General features: G+C 55.5%; 4 protein-coding genes across 4 annotated transcripts; 2 read left to right on the plus strand and 2 right to left on the minus strand.

Annotated features, from left to right (window-relative positions):
• Positions 1-642: 642 nt before the first annotated feature.
• On the plus strand, positions 643-2,125 carry IUM83_06338 (Major Facilitator Superfamily (MFS); the record flags this gene model as incomplete). The annotated part of the gene is made up of 2 exons (XM_067930536.1): positions 643-950; positions 1,003-2,125. The coding sequence occupies 2 exons, from the start codon at positions 643-645 to the stop codon at positions 2,123-2,125; spliced, it is 1,431 nt and encodes a 476-aa protein (XP_067800524.1).
• Positions 2,126-2,292: 167 nt separating this feature from the next.
• On the plus strand, positions 2,293-5,034 carry IUM83_06339 (putative telomere binding protein; the record flags this gene model as incomplete). The annotated part of the gene is made up of 12 exons (XM_067930537.1): positions 2,293-2,482; positions 2,603-2,676; positions 2,748-3,006; positions 3,078-3,127; positions 3,202-3,360; positions 3,426-3,524; positions 3,593-3,666; positions 3,733-3,852; positions 3,919-4,030; positions 4,095-4,123; positions 4,609-4,750; positions 4,813-5,034. The coding sequence occupies 12 exons, from the start codon at positions 2,293-2,295 to the stop codon at positions 5,032-5,034; spliced, it is 1,530 nt and encodes a 509-aa protein (XP_067800496.1).
• Positions 5,035-5,172: 138 nt separating this feature from the next.
• Positions 5,173-7,490, minus strand: IUM83_06340 (putative autophagy-related protein; the record flags this gene model as incomplete). Its single annotated transcript, XM_067930538.1, has 2 exons — positions 5,173-5,268; positions 5,361-7,490. The coding sequence occupies 2 exons, from the start codon at positions 7,488-7,490 to the stop codon at positions 5,173-5,175; spliced, it is 2,226 nt and encodes a 741-aa protein (XP_067800277.1).
• A 1,176-nt stretch (positions 7,491-8,666) lies between these two features.
• IUM83_06341 (ABCG transporter ABC Superfamily) lies at positions 8,667-10,115 on the minus strand (the record flags this gene model as incomplete). Its single annotated transcript, XM_067930539.1, has 4 exons — positions 8,667-8,716; positions 8,781-9,062; positions 9,128-9,159; positions 9,223-10,115. The coding sequence occupies 4 exons, from the start codon at positions 10,113-10,115 to the stop codon at positions 8,667-8,669; spliced, it is 1,257 nt and encodes a 418-aa protein (XP_067800276.1).
• Between the last annotated feature and the right edge of the window lie 11,098 nt (positions 10,116-21,213).

The following is a 21,213-nucleotide window of genomic DNA, read 5'->3' on the forward strand; positions in this document are numbered from 1 at the left end:
ATCGAGTGTCGAATCGAGTGGAGTAATCGATCGAACATAAATGGCCCATCTTTTAATTGAGCTTCAGTTTTGTAGGTGTCCATCTGAGCTGCTCAAGTGTCCACAAGAACTCTGAGCCAGTGCAACGCGAGCAAGCGAGTCAAGTCGCCACCGATGACCGCCAGGAACGCCTGCTGCGGCCCAATCTTTGTGAAATAAATCAACTCGGTGGCGTTGAAGCAGCGCGGAGCGAATCCACGTTGGCTCGGGTCTTGGTGCAGCATTTTGCCGTAATCGCATCCTCTTGATCTGCAACATACGGACACCTCGCGCTTGCTAATGAACGAAAGACTGCTGCCGAGGACGAAAAAGAAAACTTTAGACATCTCTACGATGCCAGCTCCAGGCATAAGAGCCGGCACCCGGACGAGCTCTCAGCACAGTAAGAGCAACCCAATCAATCAAGAAAGAGACGCGTACATAAAGATATAGAACTACAAAAGCAAACCAACAATGACAACGCTCTTTGCCAGTGATCCATCGATCTTATTATTGAATTGGCCACCACTCGAACTCTGTTCATTTTCCATTCGGACGCGCAACGCTCAAGCCAACCTCGCCTACGCACAGTAGTAGTTGCTGAACGCCCTCCACCTGCCAACCATGCCGCCGCACCCCGACGACGTCTACAACGAGGTCTCCACGCCCAAGGCCGACGTCGCCTTCGACGACGCCAACAAGGCTGCCGCGCTCCAGATCAAGCCCAACCGCATCCTCTACACGAGCGTGCTGCTGGCCCTGCTGCAGCCCTTCCAGAGCGGATGGTCCACCTCGCAGCTCAACCTGTCCGACTACAACAACACGGACGAGTGCAATGCGCGTCCCGTCGTCCCGGGCACCTGCACGCTCTTCAGCGGCCACTCCAAGCTCGAGTGGACCTTCGCCGTCAACGCGTGGATCTTCGGTGCCATGTGCGGCAGTCTGCTCTGCGGCTACTTCAGCGACATCATGGGCCGCAAGAAGCTGCTCTTCTTCAACTGCTTTTTTCATGATCGGCGGCGCCGTCATTCAGGCCGCCGTCTCCAACATCTGGCTCTTCGCCGTCGGCCGCGCGGTCTCCGGCATCGCCTCGGGCGCCGCCACCGGCACCATCGGCGCGTACGTGAACGAGCTGTCGCCGCCGCACCTCCGCAGCCACCTCGGCCTCGGCCTGCAGATCTCCACCACCATCGGCATCTTGGTGCCGGCCATCTGCTTCTTCTTCGCCGACAGCGGCGATGGATGGCGCTACATGGCCGGCTTCCCCATCGTGCTGGCCGTCATCTTCATGGTGCTGTCGCCCTCGCTGTCCGTCGAGAGCCCCGCGTGGCTGCTCATGAAGAACCGCCGCGAGGAGGCCCGGCAGGTCATTACGCGCCTGTACGGCGAGGAGCACGTGCAGACCGCGCTGGGCTGGCTCGAGGCTAACAAGCAGCCGAGCGAGGCCGAGGCCGGATACGCCACCAGCTCGCAGCCCGCCGAGTCGATCTGGTCGCCCAAATACCGCCTGCAGTTCCTTGGCGCGCTCCTGCTGTCCTGCACGCAGCAGCTCTCGGGCATCAACGCCGTCTTCTACTACTCGGGCAACATCTTCTCGGACGCCGGCATCTCGGATTCGCGCGTTGGCACGCTCATCATCGACTTCATCAACATCTGGCCGGCCTTCTTCACGGGCGTGCTGTCCACGCGCTTCGGCAACCGCAACATGATCCTCTGGGGCATCGCCGGCATGGTCGTCATGTCCATCGGCATGACCGTCGCCTTCCTCGTCGACGTGTCGGCGCTCTCCATCGTCTTCACGGCGCTCTACGTCATCGTCTTCGGCGTCACGCTGGGTCCGCTCGTCTGGGTCATGACTGCCGACATGTTCCCGGACTCGGTGCGCGCCAGCGCCTCCTCCATCTGCATCGGCGCCAACTGGCTCTGCAACCTCATCGTCGGCGTGGGCTACCCGTACCTGGCCGACGCCTTCGACGACTGGAGCTACACGCCCTTCACGGTGCTGCTCGTCATCTTCTACGTCCTGTCGCTCAAGCTCGTGCCGGAGACGGCGGGCAAGACCAACGAGGAGATCCAGGCAGAGTACGAGGAGCGCCGTCGCCGCTAGAAGGACCCCATGTAATGGTTTTGTACGATGTTGCGTGTCAAATAAAACGATCCTGTTGGACGTCCTCCAAAACCCAGCTGTTCTTCTCATAATTTCCGGTTTACTGCTCTACTTACCGGTATACCGAAAACTGGTTTTGGCGCCATTTTCATAAGCGTTGCCCAAAAATGGAGCTGGTCGACGGCCAGCGTGTCGTTAGGGGCACCGTGAAGCGCGCGTATCCGCTGCAATCGCTGCGCCAAGCATCGAGTGATGGAGCCGCAGAGTCGGCAAATGGAGAGCTGGGAACGTTCGGCCCTGGTGTGGGCCCGTGCGGGCGGGACGCGTCTCAGTTGGTGGCCGTCGTAGTCGAGAACCATATCCTTTTCCCAATCAACAATTATTATTATTATCCTCAGTAGAGGGAAAAGATGCAGTGTAGAATATTGATGTTTTCCTTAACCTTATTAGTGTTATTTTCATTTTATTGGAGAGTACGCTCGACATTCGAGACGTGTCTGGTGTTCTTTTACGACAAGTGGGCGACCAAGATGCAGTTCCTCAAACGCCACGCAAGTGCCTCCGCACATTTTTTTTCCTTTTTCATCCATCCTGGGAAATTAAGTTTTTTGCGGTTCTGCAGTTCAAACTTCGGATTAGTGGACGAGGACTCGTGGCATTAGAGTGGGAGGCCGGAGCGGAGACGGAGGAGCGCGTGTCATGCGCCGTCGTCGCGGAGAGGGACATTTTGAAGAAGACACTTGAAAGGAAGCCGCGGCTGTTTACTTTTCCGCATAGTTTGAGTGTGGAGGTGGCCTTCGAGGAACCTCAGCGACTGCCGCAGTCGGATCAGCTGAAGTACCTGCCATCCAAAACCATCTCCACGCGCGATTTACACACAGGTAGGCATCCATGCGGACATTTTGCTCAGTTAGATGCTCCTAGTTTGATTCATGGTGTATTATTGATGCAGCGCAACCAACAAGACAAACTCAGATTCAAGTCCAGCCACAACCGAAAAAGGTAGTTTAGAAGCTGGCTTGTTCGTGCACGGTGGCTCTCCGTTGACAATACACCGGTTGTTGCGTGCTTTGTAGAAACCGAACTACGGGAAGCGAACTCTTGGCGAAGCAAAACTTACGTCGCCAATGTATCGCTACTCATCCTTGGCTGAGTTGGTGGATGGATACGCCGATATCTACGGTGTTGTTGTCAATGTAACGCTACCCAAGAAGACTAGCGGACGTGATTTCTGCGTAAGTTTCTTGTGCGGTCATGATCAGCGAAATAATATGGCTAACGGAAGATTGGATTTGCACAGATGACTGTAAGCGTGATAGATGAGAGTTGCCCTACGCGCGCGGAAGCAATTCAGATCAATATCTTCTACCCAATGATCGCTCAAATGCCGAAAATCAAGGTGCGCAGTGGCATGCGCTCAAAGCTACTGATTGCTTCTGCTGACCACGTCTGTCTTTGGTTTGGTAGTACGTCGGTGATATTATTCGCTTTCACAAAGTAAAGATCCAGCAATACCAGGACAAGATCCAAGGCCTCTGCCTGTAAGCATTGTCGCGCTTTAAACGATAAATCATTAGGCCCCGAAACTAACAGGCTCGTGTTTACAGACCACGAGGTTCACGACACCTTGTTGTCCGAGAGCAAACTGACGGCAAACTAGAGCAGCTTACATGCTCGGACAACTGGACATTTGAAGCTTCCGACGAGCAGCGAGTTCGCCAGCTCATGTAAGGGTATTTCTTTCCACCGCTTCTGGCTTGCGTGCTGACACGTGAGAATGTTTCGCTCAATAGAACCTGGGCGCGAAACAGTCTAGCCGAGGATGCTACTTTACCACAGGGGTGTGCTCTGGCGCCCAAGCTCTTGGCCGAGTTGAGGTTTGCTGAGAACTTTATCGACCTTGTCGTGCGTGTCCTGCACCTGGACGACTCTGAGGAGCCCACTCGGCTGATCGTTTGGGACGGTTCAGGAAGTTCAGCGGAATCAGACTCGACTCTCGTACGTGCACTGGAAGATCACGGGGCTTCCGTTCCCATAAATGGAATGCTAAAGGAATTGATCATGTCTTCGTGCTGGACCGTCGTTCGTGATATGGGCTTCGTCGATGGAATGGTTGGACAGTGGTGCCGTTTCCGCAATTTGGCAGTGGGAACTGACGAACCTGTGCCTGGGACAGCGAATCCACCAGGAGGCAGAGAGATACTACGCTTCAGGGAAGTAACATCTCTAGTGCTGATGCCCGATTTCACACTCGACGTAAATCATCGTCTTTCGTTGACGAACGAATCAAGCCCAGCAAGTACCATGCCGTCTAATGAAGGAGGTCAAACTGAGGTACGCCAGGACCAAAAACATACTGCTGCAAGTCTAGCACGGGTTACTACGGTAATCCCCGATCACATCAAGGAGAAAGCCCCAGTGGCCTCGTTACAAGAAATCCTCCGCTCTACTAAGACACCTCGGAAGTTCCATTGCTGCGCTAGGGTACGCAGCATTTGGCCAGCGGATGTCGAGAAGATCTGCAAGCTCAAACCTGGTAGTCACAGCGAGTACATTTACTCGTTCGCCCTCACTGTAGAGGACGGATCGGATTCCCTGAACATCATCGTGTACGGCAAAGATGCAGTAAGTGCCTCTAACTACTCCTTTCTGTGTGGTCTGTCTGACACCTCGTGGGTTTTTGGTAGGAGCACTTTCTTCACGGGATTCCTCCGTGCGATCTCACCAGAAGCACCAGCTCCAAGACGCTGCTGGAGAAGCGTTTTGCAGCGCTGTCGCGATCTCCCGAGGCTTTTCACTGGTGTATCAAGTCCTACTTGGTGTCGTTGCCACCTTCACGCGATGGCGCCGGGGAACCTGCCACAGCCGTGCGATACCGTTTGTTCGACACACGGCTTCAGATTTCGTAGCGAGGTTCTTCGTGTACAAGCGTGTAGCGGAACAAGATGTAGGAGAATATGTTCTTCCGTGTGATGAATGTCACTTCATTGTCGAATGCAGCAACAACACCGTGTATATTTACCGTTAATCTTGTTGGGGGTTTCACTTCACGGAGAGCCGAGGCTTGAGATCGAGATGCTGTCGGCAGGGTTTCCTTTCATACCCTCCAGATCCAGCTCAGCCAACCGACCCTGCTGGTGAAGCTGAACAACACAAAACACCCAACAAAAAAGAAAGTCAATACTGGTACCGCGAGCATATTGGCAATGATAATGCACAGTCTAGGAAACCCCACCTTCTCCAACCAGTAAAACTCATTGTCCTGAGGCATGTATCCGCTCATGCGCCCACCCCCCATCGCGTTCTGGATAGCTTGGGACTGCATGAGCTGCTGCGACATCGACATGTGACTGCTGTACATCATGGTGTCACCCATCCGCATGGACTTCTCCATCTCTTCCTCCTTCAGCTTGCCCAGACGCTGCATAAGCGCTTCGCCCTCACGAGCACCGACCCACTTCGGGTGGTTCTGCTTGAAATTGATAAACGAGCTCTCCATCTTAGCGTCGTTGCCGTACTCCTTGAAATCAAACTCGGCGAAACGACACACCGCACCGGTGCTCGGGTGCACAAGAGAGTGCGAGCGCAGAAAGAGAAGGATCTCACGAGAAAGTCTGGGGAGCGAGACACACAAGATGTACGGCGCCAGCAAGACTGACACACATTCCTCGGCGAAAAGCACAGCCTTGTACGGGAACAACACCGTAAACGCGTCTCGCACTTCGAACGAGTGGCACTGGCCCCGCCACTCCTTTGGAAAATAGTGTGTCTCTGCGGAGACCTGCATCATGGTCTCTTCGCAGTCGCCATTAATCAAGAATGGCGAGGTTGACGACGTGAACGATCGCGAGAGCGCGAATACACCGGTCGAGACAGTCAGGTACCAAAGCAGTTCATGGCCCATCAGGGTTGTCTCGAGCAGTACAGACTCCTCCAAAAGACTCACAAGGATTAACACCGCCATCAGCGAACTCGCACAAAATGAAATACCTCCAGCAATAATCGCCAGTGCACCAGCCGGAAACATGCCGAGATAGCGGTCAGCCAGTGAGTACGAGCGTGCCATACGCGCATCAAGAACGTGCGGGAGCTCATTGTACTCTCGGAAGCGCCAGATAGCGTATGCTGACCAGCGACGCGTGCCGAAGTAGTGCACGTGATTCGTCTGCCATTCCTGAGCTGCCAGGAAGAAGAACCTGGAGAGGCGGTACAGCAGGATAAACGGCGCCAGCACAAAGTTAAGCACACCCGCGATCACGAAGCGTTTCTTGAGCATTTCCACATTGTGGATCACCGACGGAGCCAGGTTCAAGTCCGCGTCGAACATTTGGTCCAGCAGACAGATATTCAGGTTCGCCTCCATGTTCCTCGAGCACATGATGTGCGACGTGGACAGGAACTGCAGCGACGTGGGCAGTAAGTTTTTGCTCTGGAACAGCGAGTGGTTCATGAAGGCGATCAGGTAGTTGTCGCGCCGCATGATGCGCCTCGCGAAGTCGTGGGGCGACGACAGCAGCGCCGGGTCGATCTGCAGCTTGTACGACGACAGCTGCCTCATGTTGACGGGCGCGTTGGCCCCATTGACCAGATCCAGCACTCTCGTGACCACTTCGTCCCAGGCGATCGTCTGCACCTGCCGTTCATCGATGCGCAGCCGCTCCTTGAAGAACACCTCCATCTCCCTGGTGTCTCTCAGCGTGCCAATGAGCTGGAACGCTCTGGACACCCAGTACACGAAGAACATGGCAAAGTAGAACGCCCCAATGAGGCCGAGCAGCCCGTTGCTGTCCGCTCTGCACGTGATGTAGTGCTCCATCTCCTGCTTGCAGCCGCCGCTCTCCGGGTGGCGGTGGCACTCCAGCAGCGGCCCCCACTGCACGCAGCCCAGCAGGAAGCTGGACAGCAGCACGCTAAACAGCCCCGTGACGAGGCCCACGAGCTCCACCACCACGATGCTCCAGAAGCCCTTGTGGTAGTAGTAGTTGTACAGCGTGATGAGGAACGCGTCCAGGTTGGCCACGTTGCCGAACCGGTCGGGCACGGGTGACACGCGCCCGCCAGACGGAGCGCCGCTCTGTCCGTTGCCGCGTCGCTGGGCGCCCGGCAGCGCCGTCTTGGCCGTGTCCAGCACCTCGCGGAACAGCGTCGAGATGGCGGGCAGGTGCACGTTGACGCGCAGCGACGGCAGCGGCGCGGCCGACGCGGACGCTGGACCGGCGTGACCGCCTAGAGCCGAGTCCTGGCTGCCTGATCCACCGAAAGGGCGCGCGCGGTGGTCATCCTTGAGCTCGTTCCAGAGCAATTCGTCTTCTTCCTCGGCGTGGGCCAGGTGGTCGTCGTTGGCAGCCAGTAGCGACTCGTCCATGGCGAGAAGGGGGGCGATTCCGGTATGTGCTGGTAGAGGAGACGAAGGCTCAGCGGATGCACAGGTTTGGACGCGCCGGGACGCGCTGTGGAGGGAGCTACGAGACGAGAGAGATGCAAGACTCGGGGAGGTGCCGACAGCGCTTCTTCCTCGGATTTGGAGACTGGGAATCGAACTTAAGGTGGTGATACTGCGAAGTTAAGGAAGATGTTTTCGGTGTGTGGCACATAAAGGCAAGTTGAAGTGAGACGCTTTGGAGGACGGAGCTTGTGTGCGTCTAACGGAATGGGACGTGGCAGAAAAAAGGAGGGGAGAAGGTCGTCACGTGCAGGTCGGACTGCAGCTGTTGAAATGACCCAAAGCTCCGTGGTGGTGCTTGGGCGAGACAACCTGGCGGCGCAGGTCGAACTCCAGGGGAGTTACTCCACTCAGCGAGTACCAAACATATTGTAAAGCTCCGCTTCCTGCAAACAGACTGTTGCTAGCGGAGCTGTTGTTGGAGGTCTGACTGCCGCCGTGACGTATGCGCTCGCTCTCATCGTTGGCTTCCCACTACCTTTTAGCACTGCCGTCGTGTCACCTGGAGTAAGGCCTGGGCACCCAGAACACCACTTTGTGCTGCACTTGCCTCCATTGCTTTTCCAGAACGAACGACAACCGACGAAAACTGAAAACTTCATCTGGCGCCACAGCACATACTTGAGAACAGCTAGCGAAACCAGTTGAAGCCCTGAGTTGAGCAACACGTTGAACAGTGTGCTGAGTAAGCGCGCTTCGTCCATGTTTGCGATTTGCTCGTAGTACGCGCGATTCGGTAGGTGGGTGATACATGGTGAACAAATATGCCACTGTCCGTACAAATGTCGTTTTCATTCTCACACAGTTGCGGTGTCGTACTCACAGAAAATCACAACTGCTACGTAGTTCAGCAGCACTACGAACTCCGTAATGGATAACACCTTTCGAAGCTCTTGATCGTACTCAAACTCGAGGCCCACGGTGGTCGCGCCGAACAAGTTACGTCCACTCGGCCTGTAACGCATTTACGGATGAATAGTACACGTAGCTAATTCACGATTTCAGTGCTCCGTACAATTCGGATCTAATAATACTATTCGTGATATCGTTGTTAAATCTGGCAAACGCGGACAAGCGATGTATCCCCTTAATACTGAGTTAGTCGGAGGCCGCTCGTAGCCACAAAAACTTGAACGTGTAGTCGGATCCTAACGTTATGCACGCAACCACTCAGTAATACTCAAACGAAGCAAGGCAATTCGAGCAACTTACCAAAGTGTTGCAACGAGGCTTGGACATTGTAGAAAACCCACAAGATCATTCTGTTCTGGACTTGGTTCCACTGCTTCTCAAGTACGAAGGACAGCTGGTGAAAGGCTGAAATCTGCAATCTTTGCCACAGCACCACGTTCAACACAACCATCGACGCAAATTGTAGCGCGGCATAGAGCAGCACGTTGGCTAAAGCGTCGCGAAGCCGAATATCGTCCATGCCAACCATTTGGCCATAGTAGGCTCGGTTTGGGAGATGATACATCCCAAAGAGGTAAGCGGCTGCACAAAATGAAAACAAAAGCGTGAGCTGCTGTCAGGTCAGGAGAGGAAGCAATCGTACGTACAGAAAATGAGTGGAATGACGACCTCCACGTAGCTAACCAGCACCACAAACTCTGTGACGTATAACACCCTTCGAAGTTCTCGCACATACTGATACCTGACGCTCTTGCTAATAGTAGCATCAACTACAGTCTCCTTTGTGGGTCCACGACGATCATTATCGACGAATTCCGATAGTAAAGGTGCAATTGATGCTAACAAGCCGTGCGTTTTCTGAGGGCTTGTGGCGATTTGCTTGAACGGCTGAATCGTCTGTGACAGCTTCCGCGTCGAGGACTGAACCAAGGCAAACAGATTCGAGGACAACACTCGACCTTCGCCAGAGCTCCTTCGAGTCCCAGCACTGGCGTCCACATTCGAGTTTCGGTGCTTGCTGTGAACGGTCACGTTTTTCACCACTCCACGCTGCTTTTTCAAAGCCTTCATGCGCTGCACAACGATTTCAATATCGTACAGGGACACACATGTCTGAATCGCTTTCGCAGTCATGAGAACGCCCGTGGTCTTCAGCGAGGGTGCGTTTTGCATGCAGTACGTCGAGAACAGCGCACTAAATAGATCGACATTGATGACGACGATCTGAGGGATTTCGTCTTTCAGGTGCACAACCGTTCTAGCCATAACACCACGCAAGATAATCTTCATGACCGGTAGCAGCAGCGAAAATGCTGCCTTGTCACTGTTGGAAATCGTTGTAAACAAATGAAAGTAGGTCGGGTAGATGAAGATGAGCGATTCTTGGCACACCATGATCTTCACCAGGTTGATACACATCGACCACACTGCAGGGTCGGCACGAGCCTTCTTCATCCATGAGAGTAGCGGAGCCAGCAGTAAATGCACCCACACTGGCGAGACAGTCACGATTCCGAAAGGCAGCGGGTACCCGATCAGGAGTGTAAGCGCGTACATCGCAGTTACAGTGATCCCGGCAACAATTCCACCGAGGTATACGATCTTCGCATTCGACAGTGGAGCTGGTGGCACCATGTGCTTGATTTGGCCGTACGCCGTGATGCTGGCGATCCAGAAGCACACGAATGCTCGCACAAAGAAGAGCTGGCTGGAGTGAACGCCTTCGCTGATCGGCCGCAGCGGCACCGCGTCGACGGCCATAATCAACAAAAAACATGGCAGCGGCGTCACGAGCAGTACGAGGAGGACTCGGAGGCTACTGACGTAGTCATGGTACTGGAAGAGCGCTTGAACCCGCTGCGTCGAGTACTTACCTTGCAACTCGACTTGCACCGCTCTCCAGAGCGCAACCAACTTTGTTGCCATGCATGCAGCCATCGCGTGCATTTTTGTCGTCGTCTTGACCTGGGAGCTTGAATAAACACGAACTGGTCGGGAAATTCGTCGCTGTGTCACGTGCGTCTACAGCCAAGGCACGAACTATATGCGTCTCAGGCGTAGACATCCATTACAGTAGTTGCGTCACCAAAAAACCCTATTTAGTCGTACTAGGTAGACATGGCTCCACTATCCACGCACTGACATGCAGGCGGTAAGACTTACATGGTCAGGTGGCGTGGTAAGACATTGAAGTGATTGATCCCACCCAGGCTAAGTTAAGACCGTACGGTTGAAACTTCAGTTTCGTGACGCGCCGATGTGGCGTAGCCATCCCACACCTCCTCATCCTGTGGCTTGTGGTTCCTACCGAGTGCGTCTCCTTCTGGTTCGCACAGCAGACTGCTGCGGCCGTGGAAGACAGCGTGGACTGGTGATCCTTGGTTGAGTACGCCTGGTTCATCCCAAAGTCGCTGCTGTTCGAGGTCGTGTTCGACTTCTTCCACTTCAGTATGCACTGGGTGTGCCACTACTCCACCTGGCTACAAGAACGTGTACAAGCGCCACCACCTGCATCTGCACCCGTGCCCGTTGTCGACGTACGAGCAAGATGGAGTCGACCTCTGTCTCACTAATATGTTACCATTTTTTTTGGCGTGGGGTTTGAGTTTCCGTTCTCGGATTTTCAACTGCATCTGCTGGTCGCTTACAAGACGTATGTGGAGGTGGCGGAGCACTCCGGCTTGGAGCTCAAAGGCTTCTAGTTCCCACTAATGCCACTGGTTAACAACTCCACGAGCATTTCTCTGCGGGTGCATGATCGCGATCTCCATCACACGCATCCGTGCTGGAACTTTGCCAAACGGTTTTCACTTTGGGAGAAGTTCTTTCGGACATTCCGCCCCGTTAAACTTCTCACAGAAAAACTTCCTGACCCGTTTTAGTACAGTAGTCTACCTTGCAAATACAGCAATTACCTGCTCGTATTGCACGACGTGATGCTTATCTTCGGAGTATGCACGGTGCCGCTGATCACGGTCGGGTTCATGTACAACCTTACTCTCACTACTGGCTTTCCACTTCCCTTCAGCATTACCACCATGTCACCAGTATGGCTGTTGCTGTTTCTGTTCCCGATGGCTTCGCGAATGCAACAATCTCGCACCGATCCTGTAGCATGGCCTCTGGTAACCACCTCCCTGAAAGTTATGGTATGCCAGGAAGTTCATGTTGTAGTGTGCCCTACGCACTTTTAACTTTTCACGACAGTCCCATCAACCTTTAAAACGGAGTTTGCGCTGCTCCTACCACTTCTTAACCTGATATTTCGAAATGGCATGGCGAAAATCTAAGCGACGAAGATCCTGAGGGAGTCATTCTCAATGTCGAGGTGGAAAGTGCTCTCTTTGTTGCATACTGTATGCAAAACACCCCATCGTTTAAACTAATGGCTCTGTAGATGCACTTCAGATGAGTGCATCGCTGTGATAGTGGGAACGAAGTTCGACGAATGGGGGCTTTGACTGGGCGAATAAAACGGGGCCCAGACGTGGGAGAGGAGAAGGTCGACAAGCAAATCCAGAACACGATCTCGCCCAAGAAATTCGCTCGGCAAGCCAGTACCTGGACACCGTCGTCTACACTACTTGCTGCAATTCACACTTCATTGCTGAAAATGTCACCAATAGTTCAGGTTTTCGCAGGAAAGTCCAGCAATTTCACCGAAACCATCCCTCGCAAACAAGGAGCGGAAGGCCACTGTTTCACGGGTTAGTTCACAGACGTTGGAGCTTCAGTATGTCGAGGAGCTCAAACGAGCGCTGTACATCGCAGAGTTTGTCGACCTGCTAAACTGCGTGGAAGTCATTATCCCGCTCATGTTTTGTACGTACGAAGGATACTAGTGCTAACGATTGATCTGCTCTATCGCTAACTAAATCATGTTATTGTAGTAGTAGGGATTTTCTCGTGGCCAAGCTCCACGACGGTGACCCGGGTGATGACGGGCGAACGGTGATCGACTTGACAGCGTCACCATGACGAGAGGACGGTGACGAAGGAGTGAACGAGCAGTCAGTTGGTGGCGGATGCAAGCCAGCGGGCTGGTGCCACAAGCGCGAGGGATCTAGAAGGGAGGCAGAGGGTCGCCATTGAAGCTGGGCGACTCGGGAAGATCGCAAGGAGAGACGACACGGCTAGGACGAACGACGTGCAGTATGCGGAGAAGGAGAGGCGACGAGGAAGAACCGATGAGCGGCTGAGAGACAGCGTGAGGTGAGTAGGTTAGCAAGGACACCGTAGCAAGTAGGATAGGCGCGGATCGGGGGGACTTCGGTAGATAGGAGGGTGCGGCCTTGCGGACTGGCAAGCCTGGCCCTCAGTTCTGGATTTAGTGCGGGAAGAGCATTAACGACGAACTAATCTAAGCTACTTGGTGTCGGACGCGGAGTCAGAGTTGCTACCTATCGGGAATTGGGGTACGGCGGCACTGCACGAGGTACGCTGTTCGGGGTTACGTATGCGCGTGGTAGAGCAGTAGGGTGGTGAGGACCGCGGAGAGAAGCCGCGGGGGCTTCGACGTCAGTATGCGCGCTGGCGTCGTGCCGAGGGACATGGAGCACGGCTAGCGCACTTGTGCCGTCGCTCCGAGTCCGCTGTATATTGCATGTAAACCGGAACGCTTGCGGGGAGCAGCCTAAAGACCTACCGGGGTTGCGGTCGCCGATAATCGCTCTCTCCTCACTGTCCCTATCCCTGTCGTCAACGGTGGACGAAGGGCCAGCTAACGCTGGAGACTCCCATGATGTCATGCTCCCGTTCTAGGCGAGGCTCAGCTCCAGGAGGTGTCAACTGAGTAGTCTAGAGTAATGGTATCTGTCCCCGCGTGGGATATGCCGACATGGTGGTCAGTACACGGGCTAACCGTGCAGGGATCGTGAGATTCTTGCGGGTCTAGCGTCGAGAGGGTGGACCCCGCAGCGGAAACGGAAACGGAAACGAAAACGAAAACGAAACGATGAACGAGTATGATTAATTGATGTGTTACTGTGGTGTCTAGCGGACATGATGACGACAAACGAATCGGCGAGAGACGAGCGTGCGCAACGCCGCGCAGCCTCGGCGGAGCGAGCCACGGCGGCGGCGGCTGAAGCGGCCAAGAGGCAGCACACGACGGCTGTCACCTTGGTGACTGGGGATGGCGGCACCGTCATGCTGTCGACGGACGAGATTCGGCGCGCGTCGGGCGACACGCCGACGGCGACGACGATCGGGCAATCGGGCGGCGGAACCTCGGCAGGTGGAAACGCTACCGGCTCTGACAGCGGACAACGAACGTTGAGAGGAAGCCGTGGATCAGACGGCGACTCTCATGCGAGTGGCGTTCAGCGTGGGCCGGGCGGTGGCAACGCCGGCACCAACGTGGACACGCCGAGGGGAACCGACACGAGCGCGGAGGCGACCATCATCACGCCGCTGACTGGGAGTCGAGGAGACGCAGCTGGGACTGGTGGTGACGGCGGTCCTGGTGGTGCTGGAACTGGGCGTGGACCAGCGACACCGGTCACGACGACGATGAGTGGGGCGGAGCCAGCGCGACCGATCATCGTGCGCGAGAAGGCGAAGTCCCTCAAGCTCACGAAGTTCAAGGGCCTGGATGATGCCATGCCGGTCACGATGTGGCTCAAGACTGTGCGGGCCGAGGTCCGGCGGCAGGCGGTGACCATGGGCGTTGAGTGGCGCGACAAGCAGTTGTATCACGAGGTGGCGTCGAACTTGGAAGGCGAGGCGCAACGCTGGTTTGCGACCGTCATGGAGTCGGTACCGGAGTCGGAGGAGAACATCAACACGTTGGCCGACATGCTCCGCGCCAAGTACATGACGCAGCGCACGGGGCCGGAGGTGGTCGATCTCCTCAACGCGCGGCGTCAGATGCGCGGAGAGAGACTGGTCGAGTACGCGCAGTCTCTACGGGAGATTGGTGAGCGCGGCGACGTAGGCGAAGATTGGCTCGTGAATGCCTTCTTGAAAGGAATGAGCAGCAGCGAGGGAGCGACGCACGTGCGCGGACATCGTCCACGAACGTTGAATGAGGCCGTGAACATGGCGGTGCCACACGTAGGCGAGTACGGTGAGGGCTATGGTGTTGGCTTGGACTCGGCAATGGCGCGCTGGGACGAGCGCGAGTCCACGAACGGGCGCGGGCCCTTGACAGCGTCGGCGTCGGTGACAGCGCCGAGCAGCAAGGAGCAGTCGGGATTGGTCGGCAACTTCGGGAGTGTGGTGAGCGGGTACGGCCCGATGTGGGGCACGACCGCGAGGCCACCAAGGTACGACACCTCGGGGCGACCGGTGCTGTCCGGTAAAGCCAGTGCGACGGAGTAGTGGCGGGCGATACCGCCAGGATTTGAACTGGTACCCGCTGGTACAAGCGCTGCCCGGGGCGGAGATTCGAAGATTCAAACGACGAGTGGCGGAGAACGCGGCAAGCGGCCTGGAGGCGGTGATCAGAACGCCAGGCAGCGAGCCAAGGCGTTAAAGGTCGAAGGTCAGCACGACGCGACCGTGTACGGCACGCGAGATGCCACACAGGATGAGGTGTTCGAGACGCGTGAAGGGCGCCTTCAACGGTACCGTGAACGGCGTTAGCAGAGGGCACCACGGGCACCGTTCGTGCCGCGCCCTGGGACCAAGTGCCATTACTGCAACAAGGAGGGGCACTTCGTCCGGGATTGCAACGTGAAGAAGGCGGACCTCGCCGAGGTGTACGGGCAGAACGGGTCAGGAACGAGCAAGCAGCCGGGAAACGGACAGCGAGCGTAAGGGACCCGGCCTTGAAGCTCGCTGATCCGGACCCGGGAAAGCAGATTGAAGACGAACGGCGCACAACCCACCAACAAGGCTGGCCCAACGCCATGAAACGGAAGACAAAGAGACGGAGGCACGGTCAGAACGCGAGGCGGCACCAGGCCAAGGCTCAAGGGAGGCAGGTGACGTTTGCAGCTGGGGATGGCGAAGGGCGACCAGCCCGAGCTGTTTCCAGCAGCACCGTGACTCACGAGACGGTATCGAGGCGCCAGGAGATGTTCAGCGCAGGGGATGGCGCAGCAAGACTCTCCGCGGTGACTACTGGCGGCCGTCAACACGGGCGCGAACGACGGATGCGAGGCGGCGCTAGTGACGAAGCTGGCATTGGACTAGGCGACGGCAGCGAAGCGAGCGCACTCGAGGGCGTGGGCGACGACGCGGTGGTCGACGTGCACATGAAGAAAGGGGAAGGTGGCGCTTTGTACGCGAGAGTCACGATTCTATCTACTCCTGTCACTTACGAACCCCGCAGACGTATGCGAGGATCGCGGTGAACTATTGGTGACCGGACATGGGCATGTGCGACGATGGGTGCGTGCGTGTCGAGACTGCGGGAGCAGGAAGGCAAGACCGAAGGAGGTCATCCCTCCGCTACGGAGCCAAGGTGTAGGGTCTGCTGGTGATCGATGGACGCTCGACGTGGCTGGCCCGCTACCAGTCACGCCCGACGGCTACCGCTATGTGCTTGCGGCGGTCGACTACACTACGAGGTACGCGGTAGTGGCGGCGGTCCCGAACCACACGGCGAAGGACATCGCCAAGTTCATCTTGGAGAAGATTGTGATGGTGTATGGGCCGATGCGCGAGCTCGTCATGGACGGCGCGCCTGAGTTGAATGGCGCGGTGATTGAAGCGCTGGTGAAGTCACTGCAGGCGAAGCAGACGACGCCGGTACCGTACAGGCCGGCGTTACTAGGGCTCGTCGAGCGATTTCATCGCTCGTGGAAGGATATGGTCGCGCTCTACGTGGCCGAGGCTCAAAATGATTGGGATCAGTGGCTGCTGTGTGCGGCCTATGCGTACAACGGCGCGAGACACACGAGCACGGGGTTCAGCCCCAACGAGCTCATGATGGACAGACGGCTGAGAGCCCCGAACGAGTTGCTGCGCGTGAGCGGTGTGCGGCAGGTCGGGGAGTTCGCCGAGTACCAGCGGCGATTGGTGGCGAACATGGCGAGAGCGACGGAAGCGGCACGGAAGGCGCTGGAGAAGGACCAACGCCGCCGCGAGAAGTTCTACAATCGGCGTGTCAGGCAGCGCCGGGAGTTCACCCCAGGTGACTTGGTGTGGGTGCTGCGGCCGCCCAGAGGCAAGGGCATCACGAAGCTCGCCCATCAATGGGTAGGACCGGCCAAGGTTGTGCAGGACGCTGGGTTCGACAACATGGAGGTTGTGCGGGACGACACAGGCGAGCACTTGGTGACGCACAGCAGCTTCCTGGTGGCGAGCAGCTGCCCGAGTGACTCGCTGGGCGCGATTGCTGAACGAATCCTCGCCGAGCTGGCGGAGGAAGACGACGAAGCCGAGACTGGTTCACGTGGCGACGGCTGGGCGGCGAATGCAGCGTTGCTAGGACCAGGTGCGAGTGGCACAAGCGACAGAGTGCCAAGTGTGACAGTGGTGCCATTGCGTGAAGCTGGACCAGAACCTGAAGCTGCTGGCCCTGTCGGAGACGCAGCGGGTAAAACGAGAAACGGTGGTGGCGCTGGAAGAAGCACCGATACCGGTGAACGGGCAGAAGGTGCCGCTGGACAAGATGAACGACTGGTGGTGGCAGATGCGACTGCCACGTTGGAACCGACGAACCCGAGAATAGTCGTGGCGAACGGTGACGCTGGTGGTAATGCGCCGACTGGGGCACCCACGCAACGCCAAGCAGCACTAAGGAGCGGGCAGCGAAAGAGGAAGGCGCGCCCAGGCGACGATGCCAAGGACGACGAGAAGCAGAAGCAGCAACGGCGACGAGAAGCAGAAGCAGCAACGGCGACGAGAAGCCGATACAGCGCGAGAGGCACGGCTTGCGCGGCGCCGTGCTGCACGTGACGAGCAGGAGGCCCCAGAAGCCGAGGAAGTGGGTCCAGACGACGATCAAGGGCTACATGGCGGTGTACGTGCCGAAGTACGAAGGCGTAGTGCCGGTGACGAAGCCACGAGGGAAGTCGGTGAGCGAGAGCGACAAGCGGTCGGGCAAGGACGGCCGACAACCGAGCCGCACGACGAAGTCCGAGGCGATGGCCACGGCACTGAACGAGATGGTGCAAGTGCAGTTACGGTGGGAGTGGTCGAGATGCTGCAGGGACGAGGGCGTCGGCGACAGCCAGCACCACTGCCAGAGTTGTTGCAGGTGGCCACGGCAGGCTACATTGTTGAACGGGCGAGGCGACGCGTGCGTAATCGCGCCGGACGCTATGTATTGGAGCATCAAGTGGAGTACAGTACTCGACGGGGTGGACCGATGGGCAAGCGTTGGCTCACGGCAAAACAGTTCGAAGAGCTGCTGGATAACGGCAAGATCGAGGACGATCTCGCAGCCGGGGATGGCGTGTAGTAGTAGGGATTTTCTCGTGGCCAAGCTCCACGACGGTGACCCGGGTGATGACGGGCGAACGGTGATCGACTTGACAGCGTCACCATGACGAGAGGACGGTGACGAAGGAGTGAACGAGCAGTCAGTTGGTGGCGGATGCAAGCCAGCGGGCTGATGCCACAAGCGCGAGGGATCTAGAAGGGAGGCAGAGGGTCGCCATTGAAGCTGGGCGACTCGGGAAGATCGCAAGGAGAGACGACACGGCTAGGACGAACGACGTGCAGTATGCGGAGAAGGAGAGGCGACGAGGAAGAACCGATGAGCGGCTGAGAGACAGCGTGAGGTGAGTAGGTTAGCAAGGACACCGTAGCAAGTAGGATAGGCGCGGATCGGGGGGACTTCGGTAGATAGGAGGGTGCGGCCTTGCGGACTGGCAAGCCTGGCCCTCAGTTCTGGATTTAGTGCGGGAAGAGCATTAACGACGAACTAATCTAAGCTACTTGGTGTCGGACGCGGAGTTAGTGTTGCTACCTATCGGGAATTGGGGTACGGCGGCACTGCACGAGGTACGCTGTTCGGGGTTACGTATGCGCGTGGTAGAGCAGTAGGGTGGTGAGGACCGCGGAGAGAAGCCGCGGGGGCTTCGACGTCAGTATGCGCGCTGGCGTCGTGCCGAGGGACATGGAGCACGGCTAGCGCACTTGTGCCGTCGCTCCGAGTCCGCTGTATATTGCATGTAAACCGGAACGCTTGCGGGGAGCAGCCTAAAGACCTACCGGGGTTGCGGTCGCCGATAATCGCTCTCTCCTCACTGTCCCTATCCCTGTCGTCAACGGTGGACGAAGGGCCAGCTAACGCTGGAGACTCCCATGATGTCATGCTCCCGTTCTAGGCGAGGCTCAGCTCCAGGAGGTGTCAACTGAGTAGTCTAGAGTAATGGTATCTGTCCCCGCGTGGGATATGCCGACATTATGCACTGTCAGCGGCTTATTTGGTCACGATGTATTATTTGCAGAATCGAACCTACTACAAGCAGATTGACGGTATGGATGATGTACAACTCTGGAGACTTTCCAGCGTACTCGTGTACGCAGGGCTACAGTTAGGATATTTGGTCATCCTGAACGTTGTGTTGTGGCATAAAATGCGCAGCCCGGTGCAGAACAAGGGTATTTACAACGTGCAAACAGCCCTACAACACTTAGCTAAGCCTCTCCCTTTATAGAACTCTGTTTACTGTACTTATGAGCGTCACCCTGACATAGCCCGAGTGCATTGTCAGGCGTTGACTTCGAGTTCACGTTTGCTTACGTCGGAGTTACTAACTGCAATGCGTGAATACGCTCGTGGGTTGATATGAATGCGCACAAGATGAATTGGACGTGAAGTTGCAATCCTGATGGAGTTCCCGGTTAGCTATGACCTTGTTACAGGCGCAATAGACAACTGCAGTAGTGAAACTATTTGGAACTGCTGTACATCATTGTTGGCCATCAGCTGCAAAAATAAACTCAACTGCGCAAGTGTACTTGCATTGTCAACACGGATAGTGTTCCTACTAACAAAGCTCGCTGTGCTATGGAAAGCTGTTCAGGTGCAGCTCCAAGGCGCGTATTCCGTTGAACGAGTCAAAGATCTCTTCACGTATAGCAACAATGTGGAGGGCCTTCGTGTTCTTATGTACCGCTGCTCACACCGCTTCCTAGCCTCGTTTTGATCACTGTCGTGGACTTGATGCCTTTGCGACCGCCTACTGAAGGAGTCCACGCCAACCAACTCTTCTTTGTCCGAGCGTTTGTCTCGTTTTGGATCGCTGCTGTCATGACCTACGTCCAGTCCAAGCACATTTTGGCCTCTTTCCACTGGGCGGTCAGTGCCATGTATTTTTTGGCTCTCAACATTGGGCTCCCTGTGTCATTCAGCTTCAGGTGGTGTTACTCTCAGTCATTGGATAAAAAAATCCAGTTGTATGGCCTCTCGTGATCAATTCGTTAAATATTATGGCGTGCCAAGAATTCCTCGTTACCATATACCCGATATACTTCTATCTCTTTAGAAAGGCCCCCGAGCGTGGGAAAACTGGGTTTGCAGCCCTCCTTCCGGTCATTAAACTTGTTCAGCGCAATGCTGTTGCTAAAATCGTCGAGCACGTCAACGATGATATACCCGAGATCGTTATCTTAAACGTTGAAGGTTTCAGTGCTCTGTTCGTGTCCAACTGCATGCAAAAGACTCCGTCTGTACAGACGACGCTTATGCTAACGGCGGCCGACGGATTGCAACTGACCGCATCTTTGTATGATATTGAGATGGTTGTTCGACGATGGCGAGGACGTGGCAATAGCAGACCAGCACACTCGCACAAAATCTGAATTTGTCGTCGTTCAAGACATTGTCAACCGACATATTTCTTCTCCAGGGATACCAGGTATATTTTCTCCATCCCCGAAGTCTATTAGAAAGATATCTCCATCTGTGCATCCGCTGGGTGATCCTGGTAAAACCCAGCCCACTGTCCAGGAGCAGAACTCAATCCTTTCCAGCTTGACCCAATCTTGATGAAGGAAAATCGACCAGGTCCACGTAAGAGGGATTTAACCAGTGCTTTAAATGGGTCCCAAGAGGTAGAATACGTGCAAGAACTCCGAAAAGTATTTTATATTACGGAATTCGTGGTCTTGTTAAACTATGTGGAAGTCGTTATCCCGGTAAGTAATACTCCGGGAAGGGGGGTATGAAGAACTTGACTGACGAGTGTATGTGATGTGTTGTCACGATGCATTACCTGCGCAATCGCGCGGACTACGAGCAATTGGCAACCATGGATTACATGCAGTTGCTGAAGACTCTTTTCAATCTGGCTCTATATTCGGCTCTTCAACTAGCTTCACTGTACAGTGTTTTATAGTACAGAATGCGCTTTTCCGTCTTCGTCAACTGTCATTTGTGCTGGAGAGGCAATGCAGTCGCGTCCAGAATCGATTGGTCTTCTGGGTATACACTACAATTCACATGCCGATATGAGATGGGCAAGAACTCTAACAACCTTTCTTCGTGCATAGGATTTGATTTGACTACACCTTCAAATTTGCCTGGCTGAGAGGAAATCCAAATCAGACTTCTTAGACATAGCCCTTCAATATAGAACCCCGCTAGTTTTTAAACCATCAATAATTTGTAAAACGCTAGTTTCTTCAAAATCGTTTAGGAAAGCACACACGCACGACGTGGTTGCTGAATTACGATCTACGGTTTATGCATTTAAGTAAATGTTTACTAGCCGCACTTCCTAATGGAAGTTCCTATTATAGACTTGTTCGCAATGTTCGAGTCGAGAGAAATTAGATCGCTTCGAGACACCTGATCCTGACAAGACTCGAAGCAGCGTGCATTGTGTCGTGG

This window comes from Phytophthora cinnamomi, assembly GCF_018691715.1.
Source record: "Phytophthora cinnamomi strain GKB4 chromosome Unknown Contig1, whole genome shotgun sequence".
NCBI classification, from domain to species: Eukaryota; Oomycota; class Peronosporomycetes; order Peronosporales; family Peronosporaceae; genus Phytophthora; species Phytophthora cinnamomi.